Raw genomic sequence first — 17,394 nt, forward strand, 5'->3', positions numbered from 1 at the left:
ATCACTTAGACCCTAAATAATATTACATGTTTGCACATTGCACGCGTTGTGGGATTAGGGTTCAAGCAAAGATCCAAAGAGATTTTCCCCAGGAGAAAAATCTCTTTGCAAAGATCCTACACTCAATAGTTTGTTCAAGTGCATTACATAGGATTGTACTTGGGCTGGGACGTGTTGAAAGGGGGAACATTGCAATGCGAGATGGTAGCGACCGAATTTAGTAGTGGTCGCGTTGGGAACTCGAGTACTCGTTGTTCTGCTTATAAATCGGATTCTGTCAGTAGAGGGCGTTATGTACGTTTTTCTCACCGACGACCTTTTTCCCGTCGGCTCCTACATTTGGCCAAGTATGTTTCGAGAACCCTACAGAAATCTGCTATAATCTCCTCAATCGCAAAGAATTGAACATAGATTATCATGTTATGTTAAGAATCATAGATCACTTAATGATTCAGTTCCATAATTTTAAGATTAATGTAGATATACAGGTAGGAACAGATCATTTTGTTGTCATTGTCCCCCATGTTTGTATCTTGCCGTCCGAGTCGTGTAGAAATACATACTAGATAGATGGTCCACACTGACTACAGCTGCGCAGTGCTGCTGCTTTTCAGCTCAACGCAGAGAGGTATGCATGCTTCTTCCGGCGATACTAGATGTCTAAATGAACATGGCTTGTAATACCTTTATCAACATATTGTTTATCATTATCTCACCTACCTATTTCGGCAGTCCATTGTCCCTGTTTCGTACTGAATAATTAGTAACGAGTCGAGTAGGTGTGCTAGATGTAAATTAGGCTCTTCTCTTTCAATTAACGAAGTACTAACTAGACTAGTATTCTTGCGGTCGGCTACACGTCACTTCCGGTTGTTGACTGGAGTGAAAACAAACAGCTTGCAAACGCTAAGCCTGCATAATGCGCATACTGCATGCTGTGCATGTGCGACGCGTATAATTTATGTGCAACTCTACGCAGACATGGGGACTGTTTTTCATTATTCATTTTGTCATTTGTGCCATCATTCATGAGATACATGCATCATGTCTTGCCAGCAATATTCTAATAATCTGGATCCTGTCGATCGATCGGTCCCGGTATTTTGCCAAGTTGAAGGCAGTCGGACTGGACCTGTGCCCGTATGAAATCGCGGCAGGACTCTGGATCAACGACCCGACAAAATGGCCAGATGTGCAGTAGAACCTCTTTGAGTAGGCCCTACCCCGATATCTACGCTTACTTAGTACCTCATAGAAACTTCAGGTAGGTCTACAGGCCTAACGTTAGTACTGTAGTAGGCTTAGGGTAGGGCCTAATTTAGGGTAGGCCTAGGCCATAGGGCCTAATCCTGCCGCCCGCACAGCTACAGTAGTACAGCTTGCGCTAGCGCTATGCTCGCGGGGCGCCCCGGCAGAAGACACGTACAGCGTTACCACTCCAGGCTCACGCGACTGTTTGTTTTCACTCCACCGCTATCCATGACCCCGTGACAAGCAAAATACCCGGATGTCCGACCATGAGAATAGGCAAGCATGGTGTCACCGGACACCATGGTATTACCGGACACGCACATTTTTGCGTACTAATGACATTCTGTACGCGCGAGACTTCGTAGATTAGCCTCACAGAACTTTGTGTGGACCGAAATCGCGAAAAACGCCACATAAAAATGTAAAAACACGAAAAAATTCACATTTTACCTCAAATTTATAGTTGAGTGACCCGCACCTCGTTTATAGTTGATATTTATGCATGTTTGAATCACATTTCGCGACTGAAATTCCATGAAATCCCACTCACATACAGGAAAAATGCTGAAGATTCTATTAGAACCAAAAGTTCACTGATCAATATCGGAAAAATTGTAGCTATCGTCCTCAAACGCGAACGATGCGGAATAGTTGTGCGCTAAGGGGCACGCAACTCATCACCCGCGCGTGCAGCTCCCATAGACAAAGCACGTATACTCTAACCAGTTGTCGATTTCTCACAAGGTTTTATTGCGTGAACTGTTCGAAATGGTCAAGACAGACATTTTACTGTAAAATACGAAATTTGAGCTTCATTTGCAGATTTTTTGTGTGTGTCATCCGCTCGGTGAGAATGTGTACGGTGATTTGTGGGATGAATTGTGATTCTGGTGCAAGGATTAGGTGCGAAAGACCTCGATTATTCGATTACGAAAATAGCGTCCGGTAATACAATGCGATTTTGCACCGCGCAAAAAACCACTATTTTTAGAGGGGTATGTTTGAAGCATATTTTCTAAAAACTGGAACGAAGAAATGACGTAAGTTGGCTGAATTCGTAATTTCCATGAGTCTGTGAATAAGTGGTGTTGTTTTTAGCCGAAATTTCATTCTATGAGTACGGAATTCAAAGCCACAAAGAAAAGCGTCCGGTAATAGGATGTTCCACCCTATCTGTTTAACCTGAAGTAGCACTTAACATAACGTGTTGGGGCTGCGCATTGTAGCAGATATGATCATGACAGGCGAAGTATAGCGCCTAAAAATCAATATGAAATCGCAAAAATTCTGCAATATGAAGACTTACAGGTGAAGATGTAATGTTGAAGACTGACTGCGTTCAACTTTTGGTTCTGGCAATAGTCCCTTTCTGCTCGGTTTGATGAGTTAAATGCGACTCGGTCGAGAGGAACTCGGGAGAACTACATCTTATACAGTCAATGGATTTGAGATTTGTGCGCATGCGCTGGCCGTCAAGTCGTGTAGCTTTGTGGCAAGGCCTTATCATACTGTTGGCAAACCCTCTCGCTGTATATTGCGTTGCTTTCTGGGTGGTTGCGCACGCGCAGGCCTTGTCAGAAGGCTAAACGCATTGCGACTCCGCCAGCACATGAATATTTACGTGCGCAGTGTACTGCATACTGATTTCAAAAATGGTGAATGGGATGGGGAGCTAGGACTACGGACCCGTATATGGCCGTGAAAAAAAACGTTTTTTCAAGATCATTGGACCAGTGTGAACAAGCACAAGGTGAACGAAGGGTATTTAGATAAGAATCTTATGTATAACGTTACTATAAAAGTACGTTTTTTCCTCGTGATATTCGAAACTTGCGGAGGTGCGAAAATCTGTGACAGACTGTGTATGTTTTTCAAGCTTTTATACCGATATAGCACTCTATTGACTCAGGACGCTCCCACAGTGTGTAACTGTGTATACGGAGCGTCCCGGGGTTACACTTAACACTGCTAGACAGGTGGATCATTTTGGATGTTAATATAAATAATTGTTATCAATTCGAAAAATTGTAATTTTGGGGGGACATACTGCAGTATGTCACACAAAAATTACAATCAGATTTTCGCATTGATAACATCCAATATGATTTTTTTTTTCAATGCTACTTCAGTTTCTTAAGATATAACATCTTAGCTCTATTTTGCAGAAATCCCCATTCGATTTGGTTAAGCGGTCACAGAGAAATGTGGATTGTAGTAAAGCATGTCATGAGTCTGATTCTTCCAAGTTTAGCACTTCGATGATTTTGTGTGTGAACAATAGACAGAACTTGGACAAAAGAGATTCCCAACATCCTCTACAAAATTCCTCATTTCTCTTTGACCACTGAAGCAAATCGAATGGGTTTTCTGTTGTAGTGTAAGATGTGGGCAATGAGTTATAGAGTAACTGCGTCAGTAAGCGGCCGTGCAGCGGTTCGCGGCAGGTACAACATACACGGTAATATACCGCTAAACACTGCATTGCCCTGTTACATGCACACTACACATGTACTAACACACTAGCAATCAACAAAAACCAACCGATGAAATGGGCACGATCTCTGATGAAAGTGAAATTTTCTCACCTAAATGACAACATATCGCATCCAAAATGAAATTTTCGGTACTTCTTAACATAACAGTTAAGAAACAATGGTCCAAGAAACTTGATTTTTTTTCGTTTTCTCGATGTTCATGGATTTTGAAAACATATCCTCACGTAAAATAGAACTTTCGCGAGCCGATGTGGGCCACCATTTTTTTCGGAAAGTGGATGTTACCATCGAAAAAAAATGAGAAAAACACGAGAAAGACATCAACAACACCGCCAGAATTGCGATCTTGTTTGCGGCCAACGCATGTGCGCCCACTATTTTCACATGCTTTCGCAATGGGAATTGGCGCTTACGCAATGTTCGCGAGACATGTGAAGGCGTTCAGCTACAGATCGCGGAGCACGCGCGTATTGCATAGGGATTGTACATCGTGCCGCAAGCAGAAATACTACGTCGCATATCGCCCTTATCGGCGAAAATTGTGCCGGGTTTTGCCCTGGTAAATCATGAAAACTGCGTTGGTCAATGGTAAATTTCTTTTATGAAAACAATTGTGTTAATGAATAATCTTGTCTATGATATATGAAATGGTTGAAAATAATTTGCCTGATTTGTTTACAAGTTGGAAAAACCCTTAACAATGCTTAAACTGCCGCAAATGGGATATTTTACTCTAGTTTCATTCCCTGAATTTGTATTGAGATTGATGAAATATTTTTAAAGATATCATTGCATAGGGCCCCGTTGTAATTGTTTTGGGGACATACGGTACAATGGTAGGCTCCTAGACCACTTTTTGCAAGTTGTGTGTGCACAGTGGACTGGTGGTAATTGTGATAAATTACACTATGTAACAAGGATGACAGCTATCAATACGTAGGGATACAGGGTCTCCATACATTGTAATTATAAAAATTAGAGTAGGCCGCTACGTGTAGTTCTATTAGTAGTGGCACTGGTACTTGTGAACTTGTACTTAGATCTAGAATGAGACAATATTAAACATTATCCCTGGACCACTAGCACCACAACCACTTAAAGCTTGATACATACGTGTAGGCCCCTACATGTCTCCTTTCAATCCAGTGGCAGTTTCACAAGGCCATGCTTGTGCATCTGTGGCATCATCCACAACTGGCACTGGATTATGAGATTCATGTGTTCCATGCATGCTACACTGTTATGAAGTCTGAACATTATTAGAATTACCCATACATACATTGGATAGACTGTAGAAACATTGATTCACATGCAGTAACTGTTTAAGTAAATGTTTGAAAAAAACAACAACTACAGTATTATAGTTTCCTCATTATTTGTGAGAAAGTTTTGTTTGTTTGTTTGTTTGTCCCCCCCCCCCCCCCCCCCCCCACATTTGTGAAAAGTATCTACAGGGCTGCACAGTAACCCATTTTGTCTACTGGTCCAACCTGTCAGTCAGACCAGTAGGTACCCATTTTTCCAGTTTTTGCTGGTCCATTCCTGAAAAAAAGTCACTGGTCCGACAGTGATTTTTTTTACTGGTCAGGGACCGTCGGACCAGTGCCAGGGTGCAGCGCTGGTATCTATGAATGTGTATCCATTGGTAGTTGCATACATAAGTGACAACTACAGTGACTATCCAAAATGTATTTCATTCTTCTACATTTTTCCGTGGCAGGATGTTGATGCCCAAGGCAAGCCGGGTCGCTATCTACGAGAACCTCTTCAAAGAGGGCGTGATCGTTGCGAAGAAGGACTTCCACGCGCCCAAACACCCTGAGCTGGAAAAAGTTCCAAATCTCCATGTCATCAAGGCTTGTCAGGTATGTATAGCCATGTACAGTAGTATAGAGGTGTACAGTGTACTCAAATATGCCATATATTTTAAATAGCGAGTCTAAATTTTCACGAATCGGGACTTCTCAACAATTTTGCGAGTGGTTAACTTCGTGACCGTGGAGTACTGTACGTACTGAACGGAGAAGTGTACATGTGTGCGTCACATTCATATCGGGATCAGAGTCATAATTTTTTTCCTGTAATTTTGCGAATAGCACTGATTAGCAAAATTTGCGAAAATAAAAATCTCATGAAGTACATGTACAGTAAACCTCGCATGAGTCGAAGCTCTCGGGACTGACAAAAATGCGTCGACTTAAGTGAACTTCGACTCTCGCGAGAGTCGATATTTTTTCGACTCACAGTTATGTACATGTATCATAGTACATTCGCATGCATGTGTGTTGTGTGTGTGTGTGTGTGCGCGTTCGTGTGTGTGTTTGCATTCAAATTTGTCTGTTCTTGAAGATAATGTTCTTATTTTGTTCTAACTTGAACATGGAATTTGTATCAATACCTGTACTAGTAGTTAAACGTAGTTCTGAGAATGTCTGCGCTAACATGGCAATGTGCATGTGCTATGTCTATGGTGCAACAAAGGTAGCCATCTCTGTCAACCTACCCTTAGACAAACACTCTCCCAGGCCCATCCCACCTCCATTGAACAAAACTATACAGCCAGCCGGGCGCGTGTTTTTTTTAGACGGCACAGATTGGGGAAACTACAAATTTATCGGGGACCCTATGCCTAAACCTAACCCTAATCCTAACCCTAACCCTAACCATCAAACCCTAACCCTAACCCTAACCCCAACCCTAACCCTAACCCTAACCCTAACCCTAACCATAACCAAAAACCCTAACCCAACGTTTTTCCCATAGGTTTAACACGCGCCATGCCCCAATCTGTGCCGTCTTTAAAAAAAACGCCAGCCGGGCACGCACTAACAAGCTCCGCCCACTTGACCTGTCACTAAAATATTAAAGCAGCGATTGGTTGACCAAGGAGTTCTGGCTTGACATGGATAAATTTAGTATGGATGTGCTGTGTGTATGGATAAAGTATGGATCGATGTGCTGTGTGTATACATGTATACATGTGTACGTGTATATGTATTCGACAGCGCGTGCGAGCGGTACGGTGAGTGTGCATGCTTACCGTACCTGCAGCAGGTCAGGGACGGGGTTCTGCGACATGCCAATTTTTTTGTTCTCCTCTAAATGTAATGAGAATGCCAGAGAAATCTCCTTCGGCTCAAGTGATGTAAACTACGTGTATTTTGTACTAAAGGGACTGAATGTTTTACTTCGACACAGCCGAAATTCGACTCTCGTACTTCGGCTTATCCGAATATTTCTTAGAGAAAAGTACATGGGGAAAAATCGGGACTTTTTATTTTGCTTCGAGTTAAGTGATTTTCGACTCACTCGACATCGACTTATCCGAGGTTTACTGTACATGTATTTGGTCTTGGTTAGGAGGCCCTAAAACATTCATATGCTGTAGGAGTTTCGTGAGGATAGAGTTAAGAAAAAAAAAATTGAGTGTAATGTAAACATATTTAAATATACACTGTAGATGTGAATTGATTCTATTTTTCTCATTTGCTGGCATGATTTCATTTTTGCTTCTCATGATTTTGATAGAAGAGCCAAGTTTTTGATATTTTCATTCACATAATTAACAGAAGAAAATCCATATATGAAGAGTTTGTTCGCAAAAACCGATAAGTCCACATTTGCCAAATGGAGATATTTGCGAATAAAGGTCGAGAAAAATATAGAGAATGATGAGAAAATTTTTGCTTCTTTTGACCATAACTTCAAAAATGTACCTTTATATGTAGTGAGCAATATATCATTTAAAAGGTATAATTTTGTACTTTATGGCAGAGACCGTACTTCAAAATCTTCAAAAATGGACTTATCGGTTTTTGCGAACAAACTCTTCATATGTAGATATGAGTATTGTACATCCTTGGAGAAGATGTTCAACCAGTCGTGTCTCACTTTACCCAGCTATGTGAATTGGAACCTGGTAGTAATGAACAACAACAACAACAACAACACCAAATGGCATGCCCCTCAGAACAACCGTCTAAAAATAGGGTCCTCTGAGTAAATGAAATTGTGTTATTGAAAGTAATCAATGGATTTCTCATGAACAGTCACTGAAATCTCGAGGCTACGTCAAGGAACAGTTTGCCTGGCGCCACTACTACTGGTACCTCACCAATGAGGGCATCCAGTACCTCCGGGATTTCCTCCACCTCCCTCCCGAGATCGTCCCCGCCACCCTGAAGCGGGCCCCACGTCCCGAGACTGCCCGCCCCAAGCCCCGTTCCATGGACAGTCGCGGGCCCCCAGGTGCCCCATCGGACGGCCAGAGACAGGAGTACAGGCGTGGACCAGGTGAGGGGACGTAGGCTGTAGGTGCTCATAGACAACTTATCCGATGGGTCATTCCCATTTTGCAGACATGATGAAGATATTAACATTTCCAGGCTTTGAACTCTCTGTCTTCATATGATCAAAACACCGCAGTGCCCCCAGTATCATATTTTTTTTTTTTTTTTTTTTTTTTTTTTCCCAGCAGAATGGATTTTTTTGGGGGGGCCTTCTATCTGCTGGCATATCCCTGTTGCTGTGCAGGTCTATAGCTTAGGTGGCTCACACCCTCTTGAGGAGACAGCCAAATCAGGTTGATAGAATATGTCCGATATCCAAATTTCGCACTGCTATATTTACCTTTACAAGGTGCGTACAGTCAACCTCGCCAACGTCAAATCCAAAAGGACTGTAGTGCCCCAAGTACTGCAATATTTTGCGCCTGCTCTTTGCTGGCATATCCTTGTTTGCTATGCTTGTTTACAACTTATAGGTAGCTTGCACACTCTTGAGGAGACAGCAAAATCAGGTTGATAGGATGTACCAGATTTCCAACTTTTACACTACTAGATTAACACAAGTACAAAGCTCGTACAGTAAACCTTGCCTAAGTAAAATCAAAGGAACCAGAAAAAATCCTTTGATTCGTGTGAATTTGGACTTGGGGGAATTATTGAACTTAATTGGATTAACAGCTAACATTACAGGGGAAACTCGGTATAACGAACACTGCTATAACGAGATATCGGTTATAACGAGGAAATTTTCTCGGTCCCAAATTTCCTTCCACACAAGTCTATGTAAAATGCTACTCTTATAGCGAGATCGGCTATAACGAAATAACTGCTATAACGAGATAAATTTTGTGACTTCCAAACAAAGAAAAACATAGTAAATCAAACCTGCTATAGCGAGGTAAAGCAAAATGCCTTCGGTAGTGCTTTACTTCGCCTGTGCTATCATCTTCCGAGATTATAAAGCTTGATGCGCCAAAAACTGTCTTGTACACACATAATCATTTTCTTCAGTGCACTCCAGCTAGCACTGCATGTTGTACGTGTGATGTGTGTGTGTGCACGCACACTTTATGCAGAAAATGTGGTGGGACGGCCATGTGTATTCTTGCGGTCGGCTACACGTCACTTCCGGTTGACTGGAGTGAAAACAAACAGCTTGCAAGCGCTAAGCCTGCATAATGCGCATACTGCATGCAGTGCATGTGCGACGCGTATAATTTATGTGCAACTCTACGCAGACATATACATGGGGACTGTTTTTCATTATTCATTTTGTCATTTGTGCCATCATTCATGAGATACATGCACCATGTCTTGCCAGCAATATTCTAATAATCTGGATCCTGTCGATCGATCGGTCCCGGTATTTTGTCAAGTTGACGGCAGTCGGACTGGACCTGTGCCCGTATGAAATCACAGCAGGACTCTGGATCAACGACCCGACAAAATGGCCAGATGTGCAATTAGAACCTCTTTGAGTAGGCCCTACCCCGATATCTACGCTTACTTAGTACCTCATAGAAACTTCAGGTAGGTCTATAGGCCTAACGTTAGTACTGTAGTAGGCTTAGGGTGTCCTAATTTAGAGTAGGCCTAGGGCCTAATCCTGCCGCCCGCACAGCTACAGTAGTACAGCTTGCGCTAGCGCTATGCTCGCGTGGCGCCCCGGCAGAAAACACGTACAGCGTTACCACTCCAGGCTCACGCGACTGTTTGTTTTCACTCCACCGCTATCCATGACCCCGTGACACGCAAAATACCCGGATGTCCGACCATGAGAATACATGACATCATCATGACGTTTAGCAGGTGTGAGGCAATCTGATGCCGTGATTGGCCTTCTACTTTGGGAATTCCCCGTCTTCACACACACACTCAGTCATAATGTACAGAATGTGTCACATACACACACAGCATTGTGCAGACCATATTCAAGCTTTCCACACAACACACACCCATACGATAACCACATACCAATCCACAGACGATCTTGATACAATCGCAAGCTATATAAATTTACAAATTCAAACATCTACAATTAATGAGAAACACATTCTTGATATTGGATTGCCGGATTTCCTTGGCGAAAAACATCTTCTTACCCATAAAGGTGAGTAATTCCCTCACACACAATATCAAGTTATCAGTATTGATTGAAATATGATGGGTAGTCCCACATGTGCAAATTAATGTCTTTATTTTATGCCTTCTTTTATGCCTACTGATATAACGAGATATCGGCTATAACGAGGAAAATGACTCGGTCCCGACCATCTCGTTATATCGAGTTTCCACTGTATATGTTTACATCCATCTGGGAATTTTTTTTCGACCTATACCAACTTTTTGACTTGTACAAGGTTGTCTTAGATGTGGCTGACTGTAGTTTGAGAACGTCCAATATAGGTGCTTATTTCCTGTACCATGTGATTACAGAAAAGCCATATCAAATCCATTTATCCTTCTCTTTCAGGTGGACCAGACAAGAAGGGAGATGCGGGTGCAGGGGCAACTCAAGACTTCCAGTTCGTAAGTGTGTTTTTGAATCATTTCCGGTAATGTGAGGCATTTAACTGGTTGTGGGTTCAAGTTGCTGCTATGGTGCTAGAGCTGAGTGCTCTTTAGTGAGAGGTAAAGCCCTCTAAGAGCTTGTAACAGCTCAGTGGTGAACAGCGCACATAAGTTGTCTGTAGAAGTCACTGTAAAGTAACTGAAGTACTAAAGGTCGTGTTCGAACACTCAAAAGCAAACCAGTGCAATGCGCACCGTACCAATACTGTGCCAGATTTGGAGCATTAGAACGTTCTGTGGAGAAAGCGTACCCCACGAGTTATTTTTAGAGGGAGTCACACATTTTGTAGCAACAGGGTCATTCACCTGGTGTGTTTATAAGCTACAGTTTACAGATGTCCCAAACAAAGGAGTAAAATCTTTGCATTATGACATGCAGTACGTATGTGTTATCCTCTTTCTTCTCATGCCAACTTTTTGTACGGTTTTGATACGCTTTTGGAGCACATTGGGAAGTGGTCCACTTTTGGCTCACTACAGTAAGATACCGTATGCTTTAGTAGAGCACTCTAATGCACCCATAGACATCTAATAGTAGGTTCTGTTACCTCTGTGGTTGCCTTACCACTCTCTGATTTTTGTGTCACTGCTGTAGCTGAGATTGGAAATTCACATTGGAGCAGAAGTAAATGTTAACTGTTTGGAGGATGTGCCGGTTTCTCCTACCAAAGTGATGAAATAGTGTGCATTGATAATAATAACTGTCACTTTTGAAGTGCTAAATTCAGGAGTGTAAAACATTGATACACAACTGAAAATGTTGATTCAGTACTGAAAAATTGAATTAAGTTGTAACAAAGGGTGTGTTTGAGCGCTCTCCTATTTAGAAACAAACTGTAATGTAATGTACAGTCTGTACCGAACCCATGTCAGAGGAGCGCTAGAACGCTCCTAAAGTGTACCGTACCGTATTGTACCGAGCCAAACGTGGACCACTTCCCAATGTACAGCAAAAGCATACCAAAAGATCGCATATGAGAATGCACGTCACATGTATATGTCATAATGTAAAGAAATCATTCTCTTTGCTTGCGACATCTGTAAGTAGTTCAAGGGCACCGGGTAAATGACCTGCTTGCTAAAAAGTATGTGACCCCTTCTAAAAATATCTCATGAGGTAAACTTTCTCAACAGAGCACTCGAACACTCCTAAATTTTGCACAGTTCAGGACGGTACGCTTTAGTTCAGTTCGCTTTGGTTCGCTTTAGAGCACTCGAAAGCTCCCAAAGTTGCTGCAAAGTTGTGTTGACTGGAATATCTCATACAGTGAGGCTGCATAATTGTTTTCTTGAATTATCATTGTTTCTTGTAGGATTGTCATTTTTGATTACATTGATGTCACCTTTGAAGTAAAAGCTGATTTATGTGATACTGTAAAAGTGGATATTTTTGCGCAACTAATGTTTCGCTCTCAGCCGGGTAAGAAGAGTTTTGCACGTTATTAATACCCCAGAATCAAGACATCAAGTACTGAAACGTATGGCAAGCAAAAATATTTGCGTGCTTTTATTTTCGCGCTTGTTTCTGGTTGCGCGAAATGTGCAAAAATTTCAACACTCTGAAAATTTCCGCTTTAACAGTAAACATTTTTGGCTGTTTTAATCTGTCACCTGCTCACTCATGACAGTTGAAGTTGTTCTAGACTTGCGTGTTGCCATCATACAGTGTATATTGTATTTTTGAATGCATTTATTTTTCTATGTTGTGCAAAATGGGTGATTTGTGTTCTTTTGATGTGTTTGACTTTGCAGAAAGGAGGCTTTGGGCGTGGCAGATCACAGCAGTCATAAGCCGCTGTCTCAAGGAATCGCCGATGTATTGTGTTCAGTGATTAAAATCATGTTGTAATATGTAAAACACATATCAGAAGCCATGGCTGTGTCATTGAATCTGTGTCATGCGTCCAAGTTTTATGTCAGGTCAAAACAGCACAGGGCACCTTGCCAAATTGTTTCTGTGATTGTGAGTGCACTGTTTGTGTGTTTTTGCAAGGGATTATGTTTTTTTTTTGCAAGTGATTGTTTTGCCTATCCAGTATTAAAAGTACACATACACATATATTTCTGTATTAGAATGATGTGTGTCTGTCAGTGTGTCTGTTGTTGTTGTTGTTGTGTGTGTGTGTGTGTGGTGTGTTTTTTTTGTGTGTGTTCTTTTTTTTGGGGGGGGGGTGGTTCAAGGATTGATCATCCATTATTGCACCCTGATGAAATTGTACAGGTGACTCCTGGGCCCTGTTGCATAAAAGTTATAATCAAACGCAAGTCAAGAAAATTATAGGCAACTTGATTTTCAGCCAATCAGAATGGAGCATTCGGGACTTAAGTTTGATCCTCTTGACTTGTGTTTGATTGTAACTTTTATGCAGCGGGGCCCTGTTACATCAAGGTCTTTGGAATGACAGTTTTCTTTTGTAATATCAAAATTTTGTTCTAGCAGAACAGATAGAACAAAAAATCCAATGTGTAAACAGAGTTAATATTTTGGTGTGTTGTTAAAGTCATGGAAATAAGAACTTGGTTAGATACAGCATGGCATACATACAAGTACACATTGTACAGTGTTGTAAAATCATTTAGGGAACTGAATTTCATTTTTTTTTTGTAATGAAATTTAGCTACTTGTATTTTCATATTCGTCGTAACAGGAGTGCCCTTTACATGTTTATATGTACTGTATTATATAATTTTCAGAAATACAGTGTATAATGAACCATAATATCAAGTCAATTTAGATGGGATTTTAGGAAGTTTCAAGTCTCAAATCATGTCAATTATGTCACAGAGCACAACAGACACACACACACACACACACATTCCTACACAATGACTACGTGTATTATGCATTCACGAAACATTACAGAAAGTGACATCACATCATAGAGAATTGAGACTTTGAGGCCATATGTGTTGCATCTGGGCCCCATTTCATATAAAGTTGATATGATAGCAACTCTTGCTGGAATGGCAATTGTCATGATAACGACAAGAATCCAAATTCCTGATTGGCTGTTGCTATTGGAAGTTGCCATTCCAGCAAGAGTTGCCATCCCGACATTTTTTATAAAATAGGACCCTGGTTTTAACAAGGTGACAATTATAAATTCATGTGTCTGTTAACATGTGCGAGGTGATTGATACATGTAAATGCATTGGGATATCAACCCAATAGGATGCACATCACATTTGCGTAAGGAAAGACAATACATGCTCTTAATTGAAAGGAACATCGCCTGCAAATATTAATTTAAAAAAAAATAGTTCCCCACCCCCTTCACCCAGAATCATACACGATACACCACCCACTTGTGTTCAATAAACTTGTAACAATTTTCCCTCGTGCAGAAACACTGATAGCCAATAGGTAAAAAGACAACAGCGTACCTCTCCCACAGGATGATTTTCTGTTGAAGTAAAGGAAAACAATACAGAACACTGAACCAATAAAGAAGAGAGTACAAAAACATCAAAAAGATAAATGACTTCAGACACTTTTTGTATAATTCAGTTATTTGCTGTGTTTATTATACTTAATGGTTGTTAAGGCCATTACTCAACTTGACTTTGCACTCCCCAATACAGGTACATACACAATAATATTGTATATGGGAATATTACGTCCTTCGTCTCTATTCTACTTATCAGCATTCTTCTTAGCTATTATGATGATGATGATGATCCACAGCATTTGTATGGCGCCATATATCTGTCACAGAAACATTATTATTATTACTGTTATTATTATTATACATGTATTTATCATTACATTATGTATTCAGGTACATGTATCATAACAGAGTGTGTAATCATCTCTACTTTTCAAACTTTCAAACAACAAATGACATAACTACAAAATTGCACTGTATACAGCATTTATGCACAAAGCCGTAATTCAATCCTGAAAGTCAGTGAATGAGATAACTTGATGCCATAAACTAATGAAAGTGGGACAGGAGAATGTATTCTCGTGGCATCCCCAGCGCTGCAGTTAGAGAAAGCGTTTCTATCACTAGTATTCTCATCTTGCTATTATCACATTTGCACCTCGGATACTAGTATTTAATGCAAATCTGTTATGTTAAAAAAAAAAAAAAACATGATTTGAGTTCGTTAGAATATTAGATGAAGTCAAGGCTCCGTTCTTAAAATAATACCATAATCTAATGTATATTTCAACAAATTTGTTTAGAAATCAAGGGACGCATCGAACGAGTGACAAAAAAAAAACAAAAAACTAGAAGGAAATCTTTACTATGACAAGCACCTTGAGACCAAAAGATAAAGTGTGTGTTGACATGAAAAGGTTTTAAAGCTTTTTAAACATTACACTGTATCGTATATACATATACTAGCATGAATGATTAATACAACTGCTTGACTTGTGCAATTTGTTTAGGTATGTTATAGTCGGCTAGCAAACAGTCCTTACTGTAACAATAAATTGTATATTATTATACACTGTGCATTGCATCTGTACTGTACACGAACCAGCACACTCGGCAAGATTTGCTCATGTACCGTATTATTTATAAAACACGTTTACACATATTCAGGGGCGGATCCAGGAATTCCGTGAAGAGGGGGCGCGTTTACAATGTACAAATTAAAGGGGGGCGCACGCACCCCTCCCCCATTTTTTTTTCTTTTTATTTCTTTTGTTTCAACAAAAAATAGGGGGGGGGAGGGGCGTGCGCCGGTTGCGGTCCTCCCTGGATCCGCCCCTGCATATTGACAGAAGTATTCTACTGCGTATTTTGAAGAATCTCTCTATTCCAAGTTCTCACCCGTCCTTCAGTTTCCAGGCAACCCAATAGGTTCATAACGCTGGACATAACGTTTGCATCAAGAAGATCAACGCAAGAAAGTTCACCTGCGAAGATTTATTCGAAGTTCAACTAGAAAATACATGTACAATAGTTCCTCATTCCCACAAACACGGACCACCCACTGGTGTTCAATAAAGTTGGAAGCATTTCTTTCCCATTATAGTAGAAACACTAACAACGACACATCACAAAGCAACGTTCCCTGTCCGCAGGGGGTCATTTTCTTTTGTCTGTTTTATAGCACGACAAAAGAACATACGATAGTAGGCCTACACTTGTGTTTCAATTCAATACAACGGAGTGATTAGTTTTCATTTCATTTCATCGTGTCTCGAGTCACAACTCTACTTGATCATTGACAACCCAGTTCCCCCTTCATTTTCATTGCAAAAACAAAACAAACAAAAAACAAAAACAAATCATAAAGATAAAATATTCAGTTATTTAATGTGTGTTTATTACACTTTCATTAACTTTGATCGTTAACTCTGATCGACTTGACATTGGACACATAGTGTACATTTTATATTATGCACAATTTACTGTAAATTACACATCCCCTGGTCTCTCTCTGTCTTTGTTCCTTGGCCTTGTAGTCGTTTGTTTGTTTGTTTTTCGTTGTTTTGTTTTGTTTTCTTGGTTGTTTGGTTTTTGTTTGTTTTGTTTTTATGTTTGTTTTATTGTTGTGTTTTTTTTTTTTGGAGGGGGGGGTATTTGCACAGGCATATAGGCGAGTACAATGTATATAGGCCTATATAACCTTATAACATCTTTCCTTTTCAAACTTTCTACATTTAACACTTAACTTTTTACTGTACATTATTTATGCACAATTCTAAAAATGAGTGGACAAGATTACTTGGTGTCAGAATAAACTGATGAAAGTGTGGTGGGAGGCATGAATATTCTGGCATCCTGGGCGCTGTCCAAATTCTCATCTTGCTATTGTTACATTGGAACCTCTGAATAGAGCTTTAATTCATGGGAATTTAGTTAATGTAGCATTATTAGTAGAACACATCAGTGAAAGTTTGAGAAAAATCGAACAATCCGCTCAAAATCTATGATTTTTAAAGTATCTGCGCAGTCACTGCTGGATGAGTAGACGACTACATTCTATGATATGTTACATGCGTAGAACGATAAAGGAAAATACACTGTATAAAGAGAATTTCACAAAATCTCAGTTTTGAAAAAAGTGCACGTATCCTTCACTTGTCACTTAATTCCCTGCCTTCTGAAGGAGGCAAGTCAAGTGTTCTTTTATTATGTGAGAAAAGTGAAAATAATGTGTTGCATCTTCTGTATATGTTCTTTCTCTCGTTCTACAAAGTCATGTGACGTCATAAGCTGTAGTAGTCTTCTCATCCAGCAGTGACTGAGCAGAAACTTCAAAAATTCACAACTTTTGAACGGATTGTCCGATTTTCTTGATACTCTCACTGATGTGTTCTACTAGTGTTGCTCAGGCGTTCACTCAATCCACATGTCTGTGAAGGATACTGTAATGTATAGGGTCTATGTATGTTGGGCTATATACATAAAATGTGTGTGTATGTGTGTGTGTGTGTGTGTGTGTGTGTGTGTGTGTGCGTGTGTGTGTGTGTGTGTGTGTGTGTGTCTAATATATAAGTGGATTTCGTGAGAATACGGGTATTCCTGCAACTGAAAGTGACATTAGGGCTGAAATCGAAAGACAAGTTTTGATTCCACCTATATAGCGGAATGTAATAAAAATAAAAATGTGTAAGCGTTACACCGTATACAGATGCAACATCGAAAACTTGTATGTCTTCTAGAACTATAGATGATCATAATCAATGTACAATTAGACAGCATGATCAAAACCACTCGTAATGATTTTCAGATGAACAGGTGTTTATAAAAGTTTTATCAATAGCAGAAAGAAATTGCACGTAATGTTTTGCCTTCTAAATTACTGCCTAAATTTGGCCTTTGACTATG

At 40.3% G+C, this 17,394-nt stretch overlaps 1 protein-coding gene across 1 annotated transcript; it reads left to right on the top strand.

Moving 5' to 3' along the window:
- Positions 1-335: 335 nt before the first annotated feature.
- LOC139708457 (small ribosomal subunit protein eS10-like) lies at positions 336-12,465 on the top strand. Its single transcript, XM_071620410.1, has 5 exons — positions 336-347; positions 5,467-5,611; positions 7,796-8,039; positions 10,506-10,561; positions 12,356-12,465. The coding sequence occupies exons 2-5, from the start codon at positions 5,468-5,470 to the stop codon at positions 12,392-12,394; spliced, it is 483 nt and encodes a 160-aa protein (XP_071476511.1). The 5' UTR covers positions 336-347; position 5,467; the 3' UTR covers positions 12,395-12,465.
- Positions 12,466-17,394: the final 4,929 nt, after the last annotated feature.

The sequence above is a fragment of the Diadema antillarum genome, unplaced genomic scaffold (assembly GCF_040938485.1).
Source record: "Diadema antillarum isolate AM-2024a unplaced genomic scaffold, OU_Dant_1.0 seq00001338_RagTag, whole genome shotgun sequence".
NCBI classification, from domain to species: domain Eukaryota; kingdom Metazoa; phylum Echinodermata; class Echinoidea; order Diadematoida; family Diadematidae; genus Diadema; species Diadema antillarum.